The sequence below is a fragment of the Acinonyx jubatus genome, chromosome A2, assembly GCF_027475565.1.
Source record: "Acinonyx jubatus isolate Ajub_Pintada_27869175 chromosome A2, VMU_Ajub_asm_v1.0, whole genome shotgun sequence".
NCBI lineage: Eukaryota > Metazoa > Chordata > Mammalia > Carnivora > Felidae > Acinonyx > Acinonyx jubatus.
The window spans coordinates 139308203-139328021 of record NC_069383.1 but is presented as its reverse complement, the minus strand read 5'-3'; the positions used below and the strand labels follow the sequence as shown (position 1 = coordinate 139328021).

The 19819-nt window shown below is 37.3% G+C and overlaps 1 protein-coding gene and 1 long non-coding RNA gene across 27 annotated transcripts in view; one reads left to right on the top strand and one right to left on the bottom strand.

Annotated features, from left to right (window-relative positions):
* Positions 1–7417, bottom strand: part of CFAP20DC (CFAP20 domain containing) — a 230910-nt gene extending 223493 nt beyond the window's left edge. For 5 of the 22 annotated variants that reach the window (XM_053219154.1, XM_053219157.1, XM_053219153.1 and 2 more), the window contains exons 1-3: positions 5149–5181; positions 2145–2238; positions 1721–1781 (exon numbers count right to left, since the gene is read on the bottom strand). Coding sequence is in view for 13 of the 22 variants with exons in the window: in XM_053219152.1 (XP_053075127.1) it covers positions 2145–2238; positions 5149–5238; positions 6965–6985 (205 nt within the window). In the remaining 9 variants the exon portion in view is untranslated. Of the gene's footprint in view, positions 1–1720; positions 1782–2144; positions 2239–5148; positions 5239–6964 lie in introns of those variants that run through there. The other 17 variants (XR_008297101.1, XM_027039112.2, XM_027039113.2 and 14 more) reach the window with 10 other exon arrangements.
* Positions 7313–19819, top strand: part of LOC106968861 (uncharacterized) — a 202520-nt gene continuing 190013 nt past the window's right edge. For 4 of the 5 annotated variants that reach the window (XR_008297102.1, XR_003413838.2, XR_008297103.1 and 1 more), the window contains exon 1: positions 7313–7685. This is a non-coding gene — a long non-coding RNA (uncharacterized LOC106968861). The remainder of the gene's footprint in view (positions 7686–19819) is intronic. The other variant, XR_008297104.1, reaches the window with a different exon arrangement.

Sequence of the window (19819 nt, the reverse complement as noted above, 5' to 3'; positions counted from 1 at the left end):
TTCTCCATTCAAGACACACCATTTAAGTTTAACAACAGCTTCACTTAGAAGGTCATTTTATACTAGTAAAAATAGCTATAAAGTTCCGTTATCAAAAATTACAAATAATTAATCTTAAAGGCATTAGTACAAGGCAGACTCTGTAAACTGTTCCATTTGTTATAGTACCACACATGCTACAGAAGAGCCAGATTAATTTTTAATTGCATTGTACAAGAAATACATTAAAAGAGTCTTCTTCTGTTTCTTCCAATTAAAACTATCATTTTTCCTTTTAAAAAGCAATTATAACACGTTAAATTTGTTTTATTTCTAAAAAAAAAAACTTACATAAATGTAGGTAAAGGGAGCTTGTCTTTAGTCACTGAGCCTCTGGTAGAGGAGAAATCTTTCTCAGATCCAACTGAGAAAGGTTACCAGAAGTGATTTGATTTTATTGATAACATGATTATGTGCATAGATGCTAAGGGCATTACACAGAAGTACAGGCCAACAAGAGACCTTGGTTTAGAACAAAGTCATGTTCCTGTAAATCAGATATATCCATCTCACAAAGTCAATATCCTTAAAAAAGAGATGGACCATGTCTCCTGTAGTAAGAATAACCTACAGTTTCAGGCATATTTCTCTGGCTCACCTTACTTAGTTCACCTCATTTATAAGCATATACATTTTTGAGGAAATAATTAAAAAAAAAACTCTACTGTTTAAAAAAAAACAGGAACTATGAGGAAATCATAATTTTAAAATGGTAGCAAATTAATTAAAATTATTTCAAAAAGATTATCTCTTCTCTTTCAGGTTCTGTTTCTTATTTTAGAAAGAAACACTGGCAAACCATTTTAAAATTAATCACCTTCCATCTGTAATTTCTATGATTTGGTTTATGTGTTAGAAATCTAAAATATACATGCAGTAGCTTGAAGTGGTAGCTAAAGCAGAGCCTGTGAAAGTTTGTGAAGCTAAATCAAAAGGAGAAAATCCAGTACGAAGAACAGATCTTTTCATAACTTTTTTTTTTTTTTTTTTTTTTTTGAGAGAGAGAGTGCAAGTAGGGGAGAAGGGAAGAGGGAGAGAAGAAAGAATCATAAGCAGGCTCCATGCTCAGCGTGGAGCCAGACAGGGGCACTTGATCCCATGACCCTGGGATTAAAACCTAAGCCAAAATCAACAGCTGGACATTCAACTGACTGGGCCATCCAAGTGCCCCTCAATCAATGTTCTTAATTGATAAAGGAACAGATAAGTAAATGATTAACATAAAAAAATAACTGGCTGCTTATACTTAATAAACCACCTGAAATCTATAGTTAATAAATACATAGCATAAAGTTGATGAAAATCTGATTAATCATTTTGAAAAACTATATTTCTTACATTGCCATCAGTTTACTCAAAGCCCAATTTGATAGGTGATAGAGTCCTGAATTTTAACCTTGGTTCTGCCAATAACTGGGCTTCTGATTGTAAATTCAGGTGATCTCTCAAGGTTCCTTCTGCTTTAAAATGCTGATCCGAATTTCCAATGTAAGAATTGAAAATCTACTCTTTGGGCTTTTGTTGAAACACATTTATATCTAACCATATTAAATATTACTATTCCTAATGGTATTACAAGTTGATGTGTCATTAAGTAATGCCTTCTATAGTTTCTTACACAACTTTTTCTCATGAATTCATTCCTATCATTTAGAACTCCTGGGTTTATTTCAAAGCTTACCCTTAACTCTCTGATTTCTTGATGAGGAGCCAACCTCAGTGTGTTCATTGCAAAAGAACCACTGTCAGGATTAGAGAGTTAATAAATGTGAAATGCTAGGGAAATCATAGGCACATACTAATTACTCAATAACTATCAGTACTATGATAATCAATGGCTATCAAATAATCTTCTAAATCTTCTTAAAAACACTTCCAGATTTCAAACTAACATTGAAACAGAATATATGTATTTATATAATATTTATATATATTCAATACATTTTATATAAAGCCTGGCAAAGGTTACTTCCTAAATTAAAAACAAGCCTATCACTTTAAGTAAACAGATGCCAGTAAAAATCAAACTAATGCCTGTGTAGTAGACCTAAAAGTATAACTTTAAGAATCAAATGTTAAGCTCTAATATTAAAAATCTTACTTACGGATTTGCTTATTCTCCTTTGGTAACTGGATTTTGTTTGTTTGGCTGCTGCCTTCCAGGACAAACACAAAGCTTTTAGCTTCTTTATCAAACTCCTGTAGAACAAAAATATAAACAATGGTATTTGGCTTCTATTATAAAATTGGAGCTGCAAACCCACAGAAAAAAAAGTCCCAGATTCAAATGACTTAAAAGTAGGTTCAGGCCCTGATGATACTTTCACCCTGAAATGTGCTGGGAACTGGACTACAGAAGCCACACTATGTCACTTGAAAAATCCTCTTGTATCAAGAAACTCTTCCTCCCAAACTGTAAGAAGTTCCCCAGTTTCAGGGATTCCCACTACTAATTTAGTTTCCAGAGCTTAGTTACTCTTCCTCTCACTTTATTTATGTATTTCTAATGGCACAGGCTGAACATCATTCTGTGTTACAGTACAAAAAAATCATCTACGGGTGCCTGGGTGGCTCAGTCGGTTAAGTGTCAGATTTCGGCTCAGGTCACCATCTTGTGTTTCACGAGTTTGAACCCCGTGTCAGGCTCTGCGCTGACAGCGCAGAGCCTGGAGCCTGCTTCAGATTCTGTGTCTCCCTCTCTCTCTGCTCCTCACCCACTTGTGCTGTCTCTCAAAAATAAATAAACATTAAAAAAAATCATCTAACCTAAACTGTATCCAGTCCATAAGTTCCTTGGTGCCTGGCCATGGCTCATACAGAATTAATTATTGCCTTATTTTACTAGTGCCCTAATGTGAAGTTCTATGTATCACCTACTTAAAATCAGTACAAAGTAAAGTGTTAACAATTAAGGTAACTTTAAAAAAATCTAATGTAGGAGAAACATAAACAAAACAAAACCTGAAAATAAAAAGCCTCCTTATACGTGACAGTCCAATGTACATGACTTAAAGTGGGAATAGAAATTTTTTTCTATTTTTTTTGAAGCAAATTCGAAATCTGAGTATAAATACCTGTTATAATATTTCACAGATCCTACCAATCTTCCATTCTGTATGTGTTAAGAAATGCATTGTAACTAATTGCTGCTAAGAATTAAATAACATTAAAATAAATGTGTATTGTATCCATCACAACAGCATCTCTCACGTATTTGAAATGAACACACATAGACTGAGTGTATTATTTATTCCATCTATACACAAGTTAGGCATATACTTAAAACCTTTCAACAGCTTACCCAAATCATCAACACAGTCCATAACCTGCCACGTGGTCTGGTCGCTGCCCAGTTTTTCAAACCTCAATCTTTCTCTCTCTCTCTCTCTCTCTCTCTTTTTCAATCCTGGCCTTAGTGGCCTTCTTGCAATCTCTTAAAAATTCTAAGCTCTCTCCTGCACAAAGAATTGGTATGTGCTTTTCCCTTTACTTGAAACACTCTTCTCTCTACCAGCCCCACACAGTATATAGTTAGCTCTCAGAGATCCAATGTCATTTCCTTGGGGAAGCCTTTCCTACACTCCCTGCTCTATACCGTCAGAGCATCTTTTAACTCTCATTCACAGTTCAGAGCTGTAGGATTTTAAGCAAGTTGCTTACTCTCTCTATGGCCTCAGTTTTAGCATCCAGAAAATTGGCATAAAGTACCTATCTCACAAGACTACCGTATAGATACATATAACGTGCTTAATGCTGGACTTGGCAAACAGTAAGCACTCAGTTAACAGTAGTTTTAAAGAGTTTTCCATAGAACAAGGCCCACAGAAAGATATTCTTCTCTTTAGTTGTATAGGAGAGAAGAGAAAGAGAAAAGGATAAGGACGGATATAGGTTTTTAGATCTGGTGGCAGCAAGCTGAGACAGTTTCAATCTGATGGCATCAGTTTGCCCTGTGAAATGGGGTGTGAGGTCTTCTGGTGAGTCATTGAAGAGGGCCTGTCCTGGTTATAGGTTCGGAAGTAGGGGGTAGGGAGAATTGGTGGTTGAAACCCTGAAAATAATGAAGAAATAATCATTTTAGGGGCGCCTGGGTGGCTCAGTTGGTTGAGCATCCGACTTCGGCTCAGGTCATGGATCTCGGGGTCTGTGGGTTCGAGCCCTGCATCAGACTCTGTGCTGACAGCTAAGAGCCTGGAGCCTAATTCGGATTCTGTGTCTCCCTCTCTCTCTGCCCTTCCCCTGCTTGTGCTCTGTCTCTTTCTCAAAAATAAATACACATTAAACATAATAATAATCATTTTAAAGACTAAGAGAACATAAAAAGAGAACTTTCCAGGCTGTTCACGTTGAATTTATAGGAATATTAATCTAAGAGGCTATAGATATTTTCTCCAAAGTTATTGAGGAGCCCCAAAATCAGCTCAGAAAAGATAAATGACTGGGGATTCCGAGACAGTTGGCCTTCATTAGGCAAGCACTATGAAAGAACAAAAAGCAAGGGCATTCAAGGTTTTGCCCAGGAAGTGACTGAAATTACAGACTGTGGATTTTGGGCTAGAGAGTAAAGGAAGTGAAAACAGAGAACGTACAAGCCTAAATAAAACTAAGCACAGGGGAAGTAGAAAGGCCAGTGGCCTAAAGGTCTCAATTAGATTGAAGAACAAATACAGTGAGTAACTGAGCAAACAGCCTTAAGAACTGAAGCTCGGGGGCAGAGGGGCATGTCTCAATGTCTTACTGATTTCAGAGGCCCTGCAGTTTGCAGTGATAAGGTCCAGGGCGTGACAGTGGCAGTGGGGGCTGACACAGAGCCCAAGAGGTTGCTAAGTGAAGAAATCAAGAAATTGGGAAGCACAAGGTTTGGAGAGATTTTCCTCACAAACACTGAAGTCACCTGAAACAACAATAGGACTTGGCTTACAGAGAAGGGTTATGAGCCCTGTGCCAAAGCCTTAAAGGACTGAGGAGTGGTTTCTGGGAGAGCTGCAGCCAACAGCATCATGAATGAACCAGTAAATACAGTTCTGAAACCTTATCAAGTCCCTTTTGTTATAACCTTCATTCTCATTTCATTCCAGGATTTAGGTGGCTCTAGCTTCCAGCACTTACTTTCCAAATCACAGAGGGACTGCCAAGGATCTTCCATTTTGCTCCAGGATTTTTGCCCTGAGCACTAAAGATTTCAACAAATGCACCTCCCTAGAAAACAAAAACATTAAACATGTTTAAATTATAGTGAAAGGCAGTGCTAAGGAGGAAATAACACCCACCACAGAGTCTGTAACTGCTGTTCCAGGCATCTGTCTGTTGAGTAGATCTGGGAAGAAACATTACCCCTGTTATAACTCCTACATTATACCCTGATTGTACTTAAGCCACAACCATTCTGATTTGGGTCACCTTGGAGAAATGGTTTAAGGAATTTTTTTTCAAAGCACAATATACATTAAATTATGTTATACAAACACTACACTCTCTCAGTGTGGGGTTCCTTTACATGCCATGTATAAATCATGCTTACAAAACATTCTAGTCATGTCTGACTAAAGGGTTTAAACTCAACTCTAGAGCCAGGCTAATAAATTCTGATAAATTATCTGTGGCTACAAGCTTTTCAGTCATACTGACCAGAGCTCCAACACTAGCTTTGGCATTTATTAAATGTCCAACCTTGAGAGCTATTTAACTTCTTGATTCTCCATCTGTAAAATGGGTTGTTGGATTACACGAGATAGTAAATAGACCCTCAAGCACAATACCTTGTGCATAACAAGGGCTCAATAGTGTCAGCAATAAATATTCAAAAAAAGGGCGAATTGAATATATTGGCACTGGTCAATAAAAAAGCTTGGGAAAGAGTGAGGGATGGGAGACAATTCTTATTCTGAGCATTCCTAGATCTTTGCAGATATTTAATATAATTTGGAAATCTATAAAATCTGTACAAGAAAAATAGAGAATCATTTCTATAGACATGTGTTCCCTATTGTAAAACTGAGAATATGGAGGGCCATGCTTATGTAAAAATACTGAACACCTAACTGAATATCCATAAGCTTTAATTATCAAAGAAAAGAATTAAGATGATTATCTCTGAGGAAGAGTTAATTGCAAGAAATTGAGAATCTGAAATGAGACTAAATATGCTTTTCTTTTATAGTCTGTTTTAATTATAAGCAGCAGATGAGCAAATCCGTCTGATTTTTGTAAAGAATTTCCAGCTTTTAATTATTCCCAATAATATAAAGATATTTTGGCTTCTTAGTTTTAACACAGTCACATTAAGACACTTAATCTCTTACTTAGCCAGTATCATGTGCAAACTGTGTGTAGGAACTAATTACTATAAATTACTATAACTTCTGGAATTAGGTCATATATCAAAAAAAATTTTTAATCTGAGGCAGTTTTTTCCCTCCCTTTTTAAAGAAAGCTCCTTGTACCTCGAAAAATACTCCTCCCCTCTTCCTTCCGCTTTCTCTGATTTTACAAGTTTCCCACAGTGGGCATATGCTTTTTTATAGCAATATATTTTACTTATATTACGTGAGATACCAGTGTGTATCAATAGTGAGAGGCACTTGGTAAAACTCAAGATTTATGGGCCCTGCCCTTTAGATTCCGGTCTAAGAGGTCTGGTTGGGGGTTTAAGATCTGCATTTTAGTAAGTCACGGGCAATCCATACAGCTTGAAAAGAACTTGAGCTGACGACTGAACAAAAGCCAAATCACATGCCCAAACCTTGGCTCCCTTCTTCTTTTTTCTTTTGGAGTGAAGACCACACTCATCCAGTACTTCCTCCGCACCCAGAAAAAGACCCAGTTATGGGGGAATGGGGAGGGATCCTTGTCCTCACCCCGAATGCGAACTACCTCACCCTAGAGGAAAATACTATACACAGGTTGGAGAGTCGTTTCGGGTTACCTGGTACTCATTTTTGAACATTCCCGCAGGGGGCCCGGGGCTTGGGGGGCACGGAGTTCAGGGCGTCCAGGGAGTGGCGTGACCCTGATGGCTGGAAATCGGCGGGCCGGAGCCCCAGAGCCCGACCGCGGGTAAGGGAAGGGCTTCGTGCGTGGCCCGACTCTTCTCAGCCCCTGGTCAGCTCCTCGTCGAGCCCCTGCCCCGCACCATCGCGACCCCCGCCTCAGGGGTGCCCAGGCTGAGACGGCGCAGCTGCCTGGGCGGGCTCCGGGCGGCCCCCTGGGGAGTGATTGTGTGCGTAACCTACGAAACGGGGAGCCCAACCACGAAGCCACCGAAAACCGCCCGCTCGCCCGGGAGAGACGGGCGCGCTCCCGCCGCCGCCCCGCCCCCGAATTCGATCGGAAAAGGGAGGGGCCGAGCGGCGCCAGCTATGGGGCCGCACCCATTGGCTCCCACGAGGCGCCTGCGCGTTGAGCTCTGTGGGCTTCTTGCCTATGGGCAAGTGAGACTACGCCGTGACGTCGACGTTGCCCTGGCAACCTAGGGACGCTCTTAGAGTTGTTGGACCGCCCAACCCGTGACTTGCGCTCTGTAAGGTCATGACCTGTGTGTGCGGAAAAAGCCCAAAATGAGCCTGGTTTAAGAGCTACCACAGGTGCTGGACTCTTCCAGAAAACCTGTCGCGTCCGTTTGGTCTCCTTTATAACACCGTTAACTGGTAGGTTGCTGAAGGAAAGAGGCGTGGAATTGTGGAACCCTCACATGGCCTTTGGTTCGAAGGTTCCCAAACGTGGTCTCATTGAGGCAGTTATAGGGACTGCTAGCCCCTTTCATTGTTTCAGAAGGCCCAAGGAAGTAGGAGTATTTTACTCAAAATCACTGCACATGTTAAAAAGCCAAGGGTTTTTGCTCAAAATAATAACTACATACAGTATTGAGTCAGGCACTTTCCTAAGTTTAACTATTCGGTTATTTCATTTAGTTTCTAGGTCAGAACCACTCTTACAAGGTTGTTATTATTATCAGTCTTTGGCTCAGAAAGGTAAAATAGCTTGCCCAAGATCACATGGCCAATAAGTGATGGAGCTGATTTGGTGCTCTTGTCTAATGTTGTACTCAAGGCTGAGTTAGCTCCTGGTATAGTGTTATTAATAACCAGGTACCACTCATGGAGCGCCTACTACAGGCCAAGTGCTTCACAGGTCTACAACTGTGTGACGTTAAGGATTAGTGTTCTTTCAGCTGAGAATATTTCATTTCAGCATTGATTAGGAATTTACTCAAGGACATGATGTTACTTTTTAGTTATGACTAAGCCTGATACTCTAATTCACCAAAAAGTCTTAACTATTTGTGTCCCCTACAGTATGCCACCCACTGTGAATCAGGCACAGCATGAGAAAATGAATGCTGTCTGGACCTGCTCCTTATCAAGGCTAAGAAAACTGATAAGGAACAAACTTATTTCAACACACTAAGTCTAACACTAGGTGTGTACACAGGCAGAGGTGAGGCTGCCACATAATGTTGCAGTAAAAATATCTAGAATCCAGAATCCCTGATTCCTAGAGCTCAAACCTAGTTCAATAAGTCTTTGGTTAGATTCTGTGCTGGACGCATTGGGAATTACGGCCAATAGACATCGTCTCTTGTCTTAATAAGACTTGTTATCTACTGGGGACATTTATTCACTTATCAGATAATTCCTATGGTTGTAATATATGCTAGACACTATGCCAAGAACTAGGTATAGAGGAAAGGCCCCATCTCTATGGAGCTTACACATTCAAGGGGATGAGACACAATAAACAGGTGAGTAAATAAATAATTACAACTTGTGATAAATCCCACGAATCTGGTGATAGGGAGTAACATTGGAAGGGTGTATTAGTTTCCTGTGACAGTTATAACAAGTTACCAAAAACTGGGTGCTTAAAACAACAGAAATGTATTCTCTCAAAGTTCTGGAGGACAGAAGACCAAAAATGAAGGTATCAATAGGGTAGTGCTCTCTTTGGAAGCTTTAGAGGACAATCTGCTCCTTGCTTCTTCCAGCGTCTTGTGGATTTTAGCATTCCTTGACTTGTGACTGCATCTCTCCGGTCTCTGCCTCCATGGTCACAATGAATACCTTTTCCTTTTTTGTGTGTATATCTTCTCTCAGTATCTCTTACAAGGACTATTATGATGACATCTAGGACTCACTTGGATAATTCAGGTTTATCTCTTTATTGCATGATCCTTAACTTAGTCACATCTGCAAGACCTGTTTTCCAGATAAGGAAACATTCACACCTTCCAAGGGGTAGATGTGGGCATCTTGGGGGTTGAGAGGAGGTCCAATTTTTTGGCCTGACACAAACGGTGACTTTCACTATAATACAAAGAAGTTTTAGATAAGTGCCTTAAGAGAAGCAAAAAGTCAGTGTGAGTACAGGGGGAATCCAGGAGACATCTTAAGGCTTTTAACAATCTACCTGGGTCACTGAAAAGCATGTTGTAACAACAAAGCTGAAGAGAAACTCATAACTTTGTCCTGTGTTATTTTCTTTCTCTCCTTATCATTATCTGTATTTATTTGTTTATATGCTTATCATCTGTCTTAAGTTATTAGAAGGTAAATTTGATGAGGGCAAGGATTTTTTTCTATGTTCATCATTATATCTCATCTTCTAGAGTAGTGCTTGGCACATAATAGGTGTTTTGTAAACACATATTTATTGATTGAATTAAAGGAACCTTGTCCTTTCAAATTCACCATGTCCAAAATAAAACTTCTCCAGACCTGGGCCTTTTCCATCCTTCCCACTCTCACTAATACCACAGTGCCTCCTGTATCCTCTCTTCCTGTGGCATAGCAGCCTCCAAGATGGCCTCCACTGATCCACATCTTCTGGTATGTTTGTCCTTTGTGTAATCTCCGCTGGGAAGTGTACTGGACCTAGCGACTCACTCTAATGAATATAGTATGATGCTGTTAGGTCATTTCCAGGAGTAGGTTACAAAAAGATATGATTGCCTTCTTGCTCAGCTGCTTTTACTCCCTTGCTCTGGTTCTTCTCCCTACTTCTGTCCTTATACAAAGAAATCAAGTTTCTATATTGTGAGTACCCCTGGAGAGGTCCATGTTGCAGGGAACTGATGTCTCCAGCTAAAAGTCAATGAAGACTTTAGGCCTGTCAGCAGTCACATGAGTTAGGTTTAGAAGTGAATCCTTCCCTGGTCAAGCCTTGAGGTAAATGCATCCCTGGTCAGTGCTTTCACTGCAGCCTTATGACTAAGCCAGAGTCAGAGGCATCCAGCTAAGTCATATCCTAATTTTTGACCCACAGAAATTATGAGGTATTTATTGTACACTAAATTTTAGGGTAATTTTTTTACATAGCAATAGATAAATAATACACTCCCATACCAATCCATCACCTAAACCTATTTATCTATCTATCTTTCCTCCATTGTAGTCTCTACTCGGATTTACCTATGATTTGCTCTTCCCTGAACTACTATGATAGCCTCCTAATTCACACACCATGTTGGCTTCCCTTCAAACCCATCTGCACATTGCAGAGTCATATTTATAACACAAATCCAGTCATATCAGTCTCTTTCTTCTAACCCTTTTGTGACTATAAACCTGTCTTCCTTTCCAGGTTCAATATATACAATATGCAGCCCCCTTCATTTCGGTTTCTTTTAGTTCTTCATGTTCAACATGTGTGCTTCCACTGTAGGGTGCTGATATGTTCTTTTGAATAGATTACTTTTGCTCCCTTTTTTCTTTGGTTAAGGCCTACTTCTGTCAACACAGAGTTTAGATCAGGGGTTCCTTTCTCAGGGACACCTTCTCTGATTTCCCTGACTTGATCAGATCCCCCTATTTATAAGTTCTCATAACATCTTAGTACTTAGCATTACTGAAATAATTGAAATTTTGTTGTGTTTATAATATTGGCCATCTCTGTTAGACTGTCGGTTTCAAGAGAGCAGGGACCATACCTGTTTTGTTTACCCTTGCATTCCTAGGGCCTAGTATACTAGCTCAACCTTGTACCTGGTATAACAAAACATTAGTTCCCCTGGATGAGTGAATGAGGGAGGGAGGAGATGAAGGATGAATATAATCTTAAAAGACAGGCATAGGCTTTGGTGTAGAGAAAATAAGAAGAAAGCAGTTGAAAATATGTTAAAGTAAATGGGTGAATTAATAATCTCAGTTTATTGATGGGAAAGCTAGTTATGGAGGTGATTAATCATAGTGCATCAGTAAGTCTCTTTACTCAGGTGTTTTTTTGTTATTTTATCACTGGTTTATTCAATTTAAGGCTAGAAGAAACCAGTATCATTTACTTCAATCTCCCTATCTCCTTGAGAGAAAGTAATTGTCCACTGTCCAGTTGCCCAGGGATTGAGTCATTGGGTCATTTCCTGACCCTCCTAACTCCAACAAGTTCAGGAGATTTATAATTGGACTTTGATTAACAAATAAGGGATAGTGCCTGTCCAGGCAATAGGCATTTCAAAGACGCCTGACTCAGATCAAAGTTGTTTTGTCTATGGTGAAATCTACCCTTACCAGTGATAGTGGTGTCTATAAAGCAACATTAGAGTGTGTACTACTTTAACAATATGAACTCAAAATGAGAGCTAGGAAAAGACCCAATTTCACAATATCAGATGTTCTTGTTTGATCTGGATGAATGCAAGCCCATAACTAAACTCTTGGATTTGGCCATGACTTTAAGAATGGCTACCAAAATTCAGCCCTGACACCAAAAACAAAAAAAATAAACTAAAACAAACTTGGCTTAAGCCAAGTTATTTATGTACATTATACAGTGAAACATTTTCTCTAATTTCTACAGTTTTTAAAGAAGTCAGTACATTTTGTAATTGTGCTAAATTGATTAACTTAATTTGACAGCCTTAAGAATTAGGCACTATACAAGCTTTAAAGTGTTTGTCTTTGTTCTACAAAGAAAGCAATTTGGTGGTGTATTAATGTTATTAAAGGATATTGGATGACATTTAAAATGGAATAGACTACTGTTTTTGAGGATGGTGGAATCTTTGTCAATGCCTTCAAGTTAGATGCTATGATTATCAATTTGACAAGAAATAGTATTCTTTCGAACTAAGAATATACAGTATTTACTACAATATAGTTGTAGCTTATATTTTGTTTGCAGTTCATAATCAAATTATTTGGCATAATGGGAAGGAAAAGATACTGGTTTGATGATCAAAGTTTGTTTTGCTGCACAATAATCTAGAAACATTTACTACTTGAAGAGTTATTTTATTCTATTTCCACATTATGGAATAACCTTATGAGTGACAATAATGCCAAGTTGATAGAATAATTTAAAAACTGTGACTATTTTATAGTTAAAGTAAGTTGAGAAAAATTAGTGATACCTGAGTCATCCATCTGACTTTTGATTTGAGAGTAGTGATGTCTTCTTTTTTCAAGAAGGTGGGGTGTAGGGAAATATTTTGAGGGTTTTACTGTTGATAGATTTTTTTCCGCCCTCTCTGGTCAATGAGGTTCTAATGACACTTTTCTGCCTATACCTTTAGATGACAAATACTTCAAAATTCATGTATTAACTTGAAATTTCCCAAACTAGCTACTACCTGATGATTTTCTCAGGGGGAAAAAAAACTATTCCAGGAGTTGAATATTTAGGTATAAATACTTCTCTAAGATAGTTTTATAGAATAAGCACTTAGATTTAGAAAAATGAATATAGTTGTGAAATGCATCCTTGAAAAGATTAAATGAAGTGAGCTGATATTTTTTTTCTTTTTTTTAATTATTTTTAAATTTACATCCAAGTTAGTATATAGTGTAACAATGATTTCAGGAGTAGATTCCTTAATACCCCTTACCCATTTAGCCCATGTCCCCTCCCACAACCCCTCCAGCAACCCTCAGTTTGTTCTCTATATTTAAGAGTTTTTTATGTTTTGTCCCCCTCCCTGTTTTTATATTATTTTATATTATTTATATTATATTTGTATTTATATTATTTTTGCTCCCCTTCCCTTATGTTCATCTGTTTTGTATCTTAAAGTCCTCACATGAGTGAAGTCATATGATATTTGTCTTTCTCTGACTAATTTCGCTTAGCATAATGCCCTCTAGTTCCAGCCACGTAGTTGCAAAGGCAAGATTTCATTCTTTTTGATTGCCGAGTAATACTCCATTGCATATATGTACCACTTCTTCTTTATCCATTCTTCCATCGATGGACATTTGGGCTCTTTCCATACTTTGGCTATTGTTGACAGCACTGCTATAAACATTGGGGTACATGTGCCCCTTCAAAACAGCACACCTGTATCCCTTGGATAAATACCTAGTAGTGCAGTTGCTGGATCGTAGGGTAGTTCTATTTTTAATTTTTTGAGGAACCTCCATACTGTTTTCCAGAGTGGCTGCATCAGTTTGCATTCCCACCAGCAGTGCAGAAGAGATCCTCTTTCTTCGCATCCTCGCCAATATCTGTTGTTGCCTGAGTTGTTAGTGTTAGCCATTCTGACAGGTGTGAGGGGGTATCTCATTGTGGTTTTGATTTGTATTTCCTTGATGATGAGTGATGTGGAGCATTTTTTCATGTGTCGCTTGGCCATCTGGATGTCTTCTTTGGAGAAGTGTCTATTCATGTCTTTTGTCCATTTCTTCACCGGATTATTTGTTTTTTGGGTGTTGAGTTTGGTAAGTTCTCTATAGATTTTGGATACTAACCCTTTATCTGATATGTTGTTTGCAAATATCTTCTCCCATTCTGTCAGTTGCGTTTTAGTTTTGCTGATAGTTTCCTTCGCTGTGCAGAAGCTTTTTATTTTGAGGTCCCAATAGATCATTTTTGCTTTTGTTTCCCTTGCCTCCAGAGACGTGTTGAGTAAGAAATTGCTGTGACTGATATCAAAGAGGTTTTTGCCTTCTTTCTCCTTGAGGATTTTGATGGCTTCCTGTCTTACATTTAGGTCTTTCATCCATTTTGAGTTTATTTTTGTGTATGGTGTAAGAAGTGTTCCAGGTTCATTTTTCTGCATGTTGCTGTCCAGTTTTCCCAGCACCAGTTGCTGAAGAGACTGTCTTTAATCCATTGTATATTCTTTCCTGCTTTGTCAAAGATTAGTTGGCCATACATTTGTGGGTCTATTTCTGGGTTCTCTATTCTGTTCCATTGATCTGAGTGTCTGTTTTTGTGCCAGTACCATACTGTCTTGATGATTACAGCTGTGTAATACATCTTGAAGTCCAGGATTGTGATGCCTCCAGCTTTGGTTTTCTTTTTCAAGATTGCTTGGGTATTCAGGGTCTTTTCTGGTTCCATACAAATTTTAGGATTGTTTGTTCTAGCTCTGTGAAGGATGCTGGTGTTATTTTGATAGGGATTGCATTGAATATCTAGATTGCTTTGGGTTGTATTGACATTTTAACAATATTTGTTATTCCAATCCAGGAGCATGGGATATTTTTCCATTTTTTTGTGTCTTCTTCAATTTCTTTCATAAGCTTTCTATAGTTTTCAGTGTATAGATTTTTCACCTCTTTGGTTAGCTTTATCCCTAGGTATTTTATGGTTTTTGGTGCAATTGTAAATGGGATCGATTCTTTGATTTCTCTTTCTGTTGCTTCATTATTGGTGTATAGGAATGCAGCCAATTTCTGTGCATTGACTTTATATCCTGCAACTTTGCTGAATTCATGGATCAGTTTTAGCAGTTTTTTGGTGGAATCTTTAGGGTTTTCATATAGAGTATCATGTTATCTGCCAAGAGTGAAAGTTTGACCAAGGTGAGCTGATATTTAATACCAGTTTGTCTTTAAATATATAAATACTCTTTTGTTGTCAGAAAAAGTTGTTAGATCTCAGTAGCAAGTTTTTTCTTATATAACCTAAATATATAACTATGTAACCTAAATATATATTATAAATATAATAATATAAAATATAACTAATATACTATATAATTTTATAAATATATTATATATATTATAAATATAATATATGTATTTCTTATGTAACCTAAAGATATAACCTATATAACTGGCTAACCTAAAGCCGGTTAGTGTTGACTCATGCTAAGAAGGCTATATAGAAAACAGGATATGCACATGCAAAAAAAAGAAAAAATGAGGTTGGACCCTTACCTTATGCTACATAAAAAACAAACAAACAACAACAACAAAAAACCTCAAAATGGATCAAAGACGTAAAGATAAAACTTAAAAACTATAAAACTATGTTTTAGAAGAAAACATAGAGGAAGAGCTTCATGTCACTGGATTTGACAATGATTTCTTGGATATGACATAAAAGCACAGGCAACAAATCTAAAAAAAGACAAATGAGACAGCATTAAAATTTAAAACTTAACGTGCATCAAAGGACACAATCAGCAGAGTGAAAAAGCAGCCTGTGAAATGAGAAGAAACATTTGCAAATCATATATCTGATAATGTGTATATTTAGAATATACAAAAAACTTCTACAACTCTACAACAACAACAAAGTCACTTGATTAAAAAACAGGCAAAGGTCTTGAAAATATATTACAAACGGCCAATAATCACATGAGAAGTTGTTCAACATTACAAATCATCAAGGAATTGCAATTCAGGGGCGCCCGGGTGGCTTAGTCAGTTGAGTGTCCGACTTTGGCTAGGTCATGATCTCGCAGTTTGTGGGTTTGAACTCCAAGTCGGGCCCTCTGCTGACAACTCGGGGCCCGGAGCCTGCTTTGGATTCTGTGTCTCCCTCTCTCTCTGCCCCTCCCATGCTCATGCTCTGTCTCTCTCTCTCTCTCTCTCTCTCAAAAAATTTTAAAAAAATTAAAAAAAAAAGGAATTGCAATTCAGAATCTTAATGAATTATCACCTCACACCCATGAGGACAGCTCATATCCAAAACATGTAAAATTATAAGTGTTGATGAAGATGTGGAAAAATTAGAACTTGTGCAGTGTTGGTGGCAATGTAAAATGGTGCAGCAGCTATGGAAAATAGTATGTCAGTTCCTCAAGTAATTAATATAGAGTTATATGATTCACTTCTGAGTATGTATTCAAAGAAAATGAAAGCAGGTCTTGAAAAGAGGTATTTGTACACCTATGTTCTTAACAGCATTATTCACAACATTTAAAAGTGGAAGCAACCCAAGTGTCCATGGATGGATGAATGGATAAATAAAATGTGATATATACAATCAATGGAGTATTATTCAGCCTTAAAAAGGAAGGAAATTTTAACACACACCACAACATGGATGAACCTTGAGGACATTATGCTAAGTGAATAAGCAAATTACACAAACATACACACACATACAAACATACTATATGATTCCACCTATAAAGTATATAGAGCAGAAAAAAATCATAGAATCCGAAAGTAAAATGATGGTTGTCAGGGAATGGGTGGAGCAGGGAGAAGTGAGAAGTTGTTGTTTAATGGGTGTAGAGTTTAAGTTTCACACGATGAAAAAATTCTGGAGATTGATTGCATGACAGTGTAAATATACTTAATAATACTGAACTATACACATAAAAATGTTTAAGATGGCAGGGCGCCTGGGTGGCTCAGTCAGTTTAGCATCTGACTTGGCTCAGGTCATGATCTTGCGGTCTGTGGGTGTGAGCCCTATGTCAGGCTCTGTGTTGAAAGCTCGGAACCTAGAGCCTGCTTCGGATTCTGTGTTTCCCTCTCTTTCTCTCTCTGCGCCTCCCCTGCTCATGCTCTCTCTCTCTGTCTCTGTCTCACAAAAATAAATAAAAAATGTTAAAAAAATTAAAATATTTAAGATGGCAAATTTTATGGGTTTTTTTAACCATAATTTTCAAAAATTTTATGGGGGGAAGGGAACTGATTAGGAAAAAAAGATCTAAAAAAGGCTCTTAGAAACAGCTTGAGAAACACTGTTACTAATAATTATATGTGTGTGTGTGTACGTGCATGCATGTATGTGCATGCCCAGGCATGTCCATTTTAGCGGAACTATTTAAAGTTGGAGTGCTTTACTACTAAATACATAGCATAATAGCATGTATCTCCTAAGAATGAGGATAATCTCCTACATACCATTTTATACCATAACACTGCATATATATTATACCTCAGTATCATTATCACATTCAAGAAATTTAATATTGAACAATAATATATTTTGATATTCGGTCTATGTTCACATTTCTCCAGTTCTCCTAATGTTTTTTTTTCCACACAGGGTCAATCAAGGATCATACTTCAAATTTGGTTGTAATTTTAGTCTCCTTTATTTAGAACAATTGGGATCTTTCAAGATGTTGGCATTTTGGATAGTTCACACCAGTTGTTTTATAGAATGTCCTTCAATATGGGTTTGTCTAATTGTTTTCTATGACTAAATTAGACACTTAGGACAAAAAATCACTACATAAGTGATATAATGCATCCCTTTTGGAGAGAAATAATACCAGTTTGTCTCATTATTGTGATGTTGAGACTATTTGGTTAATTAAAGTGGTGAGTAGATTTTTCTATTAATATTTTTTATTTGTTTCTAATAAAAGGCATATATGCTTAGTTCAGAAAACTTGAAAAATGCAAAAGAAAAGAAAATCACTATAATTTCACTACAAAGAAATAAACATTGTTATTGTTTTGTGCATGTCCTTAAGCAGTCTTCTGTTGTTCATAATATAGTTAGTTATTCCAACTTTTATCTATTTAAAATTTTTGCTTTTATAAATAGCCCAGTAGTGAACATCATTGTCCCCTTCAAATCTTTGTCCTAATTTTTAAAAATTATTTCTGTAGGATTTCTAAAATGTCAGTTGTTTGATTAAAAAGTATTAACTTTTTCACTTTTGCTATTATATTCTCTGATTTTTATTTGGGTATATAGTACTCAAAAATTCCTCATCGAATGTGAACACTTCTGTTTCAACAGAATAAACAAATTAGTGTAAGAACCAGGTAGAGACTGGCTGTCTGCATTCTGTGCAACTAGTAGAAAAAGTCTTAACTGGCTTAACCCAGTCTATGGTAAGGTTTTTCTGAAGTCCTATATCCACAGGTGATCCAATCAGCTGAGGACAGGGCAAAGCAGGTATAGGATATAAGCAGCACTGTTAGGAAGCAGATTTTCTGAAGGAATGATGTAACAGGAAGAGATATTTGTCATTTCTAGTATGTTTAGTTTAACACTTGCTTTAAAGAAAGAAGTCTTTCTCAATGTGTTTGTTTTTGTATTTGGCACATAACATTCATTAAAAGTATCATTTCCCCCATGGTTTCCACCACAGGTCAAAATAATTTCCGATCTGTGATTAACTCCACTCCATTCTCTGTTATGTGGTATTGTACTCTTTCTAATACACAAATATGCTCTTGTCCCTCCACTGCTTAAATGCCCTTTAGTGATTTCTTACCACTGTTAAGACAAAAGCCTTGCTTGGTAGTTGAGTGGATGTGAGAGATAAGGAAAAGGGGAGATTAAAGGATCCTGTCAGTTTATTGCTCAGATAACTGGGTGAATGGTGAGGTCATTCATGAGGAAGATCAGATTATAAGTTAAATTTAGATGGAATAAATTTGAGGTACCTGTGGGACATGCAATTTGAGCTCTTGAATAGGTGGTTGGGTAAATTGTTCTAAAATCCAGGATGGAGATTAATGAGGGCTAGAGATACAGAATCAGGAGTTACCAAATTCAGATGGTAAGTAAAGACTCTGAGATAGTGGAATAGAAAAACCAGACAGACTAGAGTAAGAAGAAAAGAAAGCTTGGGCAGAAATGACATGTGAGAGTTGGATAAAGGATCAAAAGGGAGCAGTCAAAAAAGTAGGAGAAAGACCATATATATTTGGTGACTCCTGTGCCAGTGGTGTAAAGGTCTTTCAAGAAAGGGATAGGACAGCAAATGCCTATGCTTCTGAGATTTCAAATAAGACTTGAAAAGTAACCTGGGAATCAGCAGTGACCTCTGCAAGATTACTTTTGTTAGAGCCTTTCACTTAGAAGCCAGACTCCAGTAGACTGAGGAATGATTGGCAAGTAAGAAAGTGGTGACAGCAAGTGAAGACAACGCTCAAGAAGTTTGGTTGTGAAAGGCAGTAGAGAAACTTTAATAGCTAGCACTAGGGAGTTTACAGATTTTTTAATTATTATTTGTTCCCATTGGGAGAGACTTGGATTTTGAAGATTCAGAGGAGAGAGAGAATCATGTGGAGATCCCTGAAAAGGAATCTAGAAAATCCCTGAAAAAAAGTCTAGGATGTAGACTCTTATTACATTTTCCTGGATTATTTGAAATTTAATTTTATATTCTTGAGTAAAATTTTAGTATGCAGGCTCTTTTGAAGGCTACAATTATAATGTACCTTTCCACTAGTAGGAACAAAAGCAAAATAATTTTTTTGTGTGTGAGCACCTTAAATTAATGTGATTTAATTGAGTATTAAAGACCTGTTATACAGACTACTGATGGCTTTTTTTGTTCAAGTATTATGAATAGAAATGTGTATGTGGTGATCTTTAAATAAATGTTCTACCATAGTTCTGTAAAACTATATGGGAATTTACAATTGGAGGCAAAAATAAAGAGCCAAGTGCAAAAACTTACAAAGCCTCAAAATTATGCAAGAAGCTAATCTGAATATCAAAGGACAGAGGATATAATTTATTTATTATAAATTCTGTCTGGAAACTCCTTTTTCATACTATGTCAAAAACCCTTAAACATTCACAGTTTAAAATAGTCTATTTGCTGCTTTATAAAAAAGATTATGAATTTACTTTAAAAATAACTTTGTCACTGTTAACATTGGAGATAAAATTGCATCAGTACCCTTTCATGAAG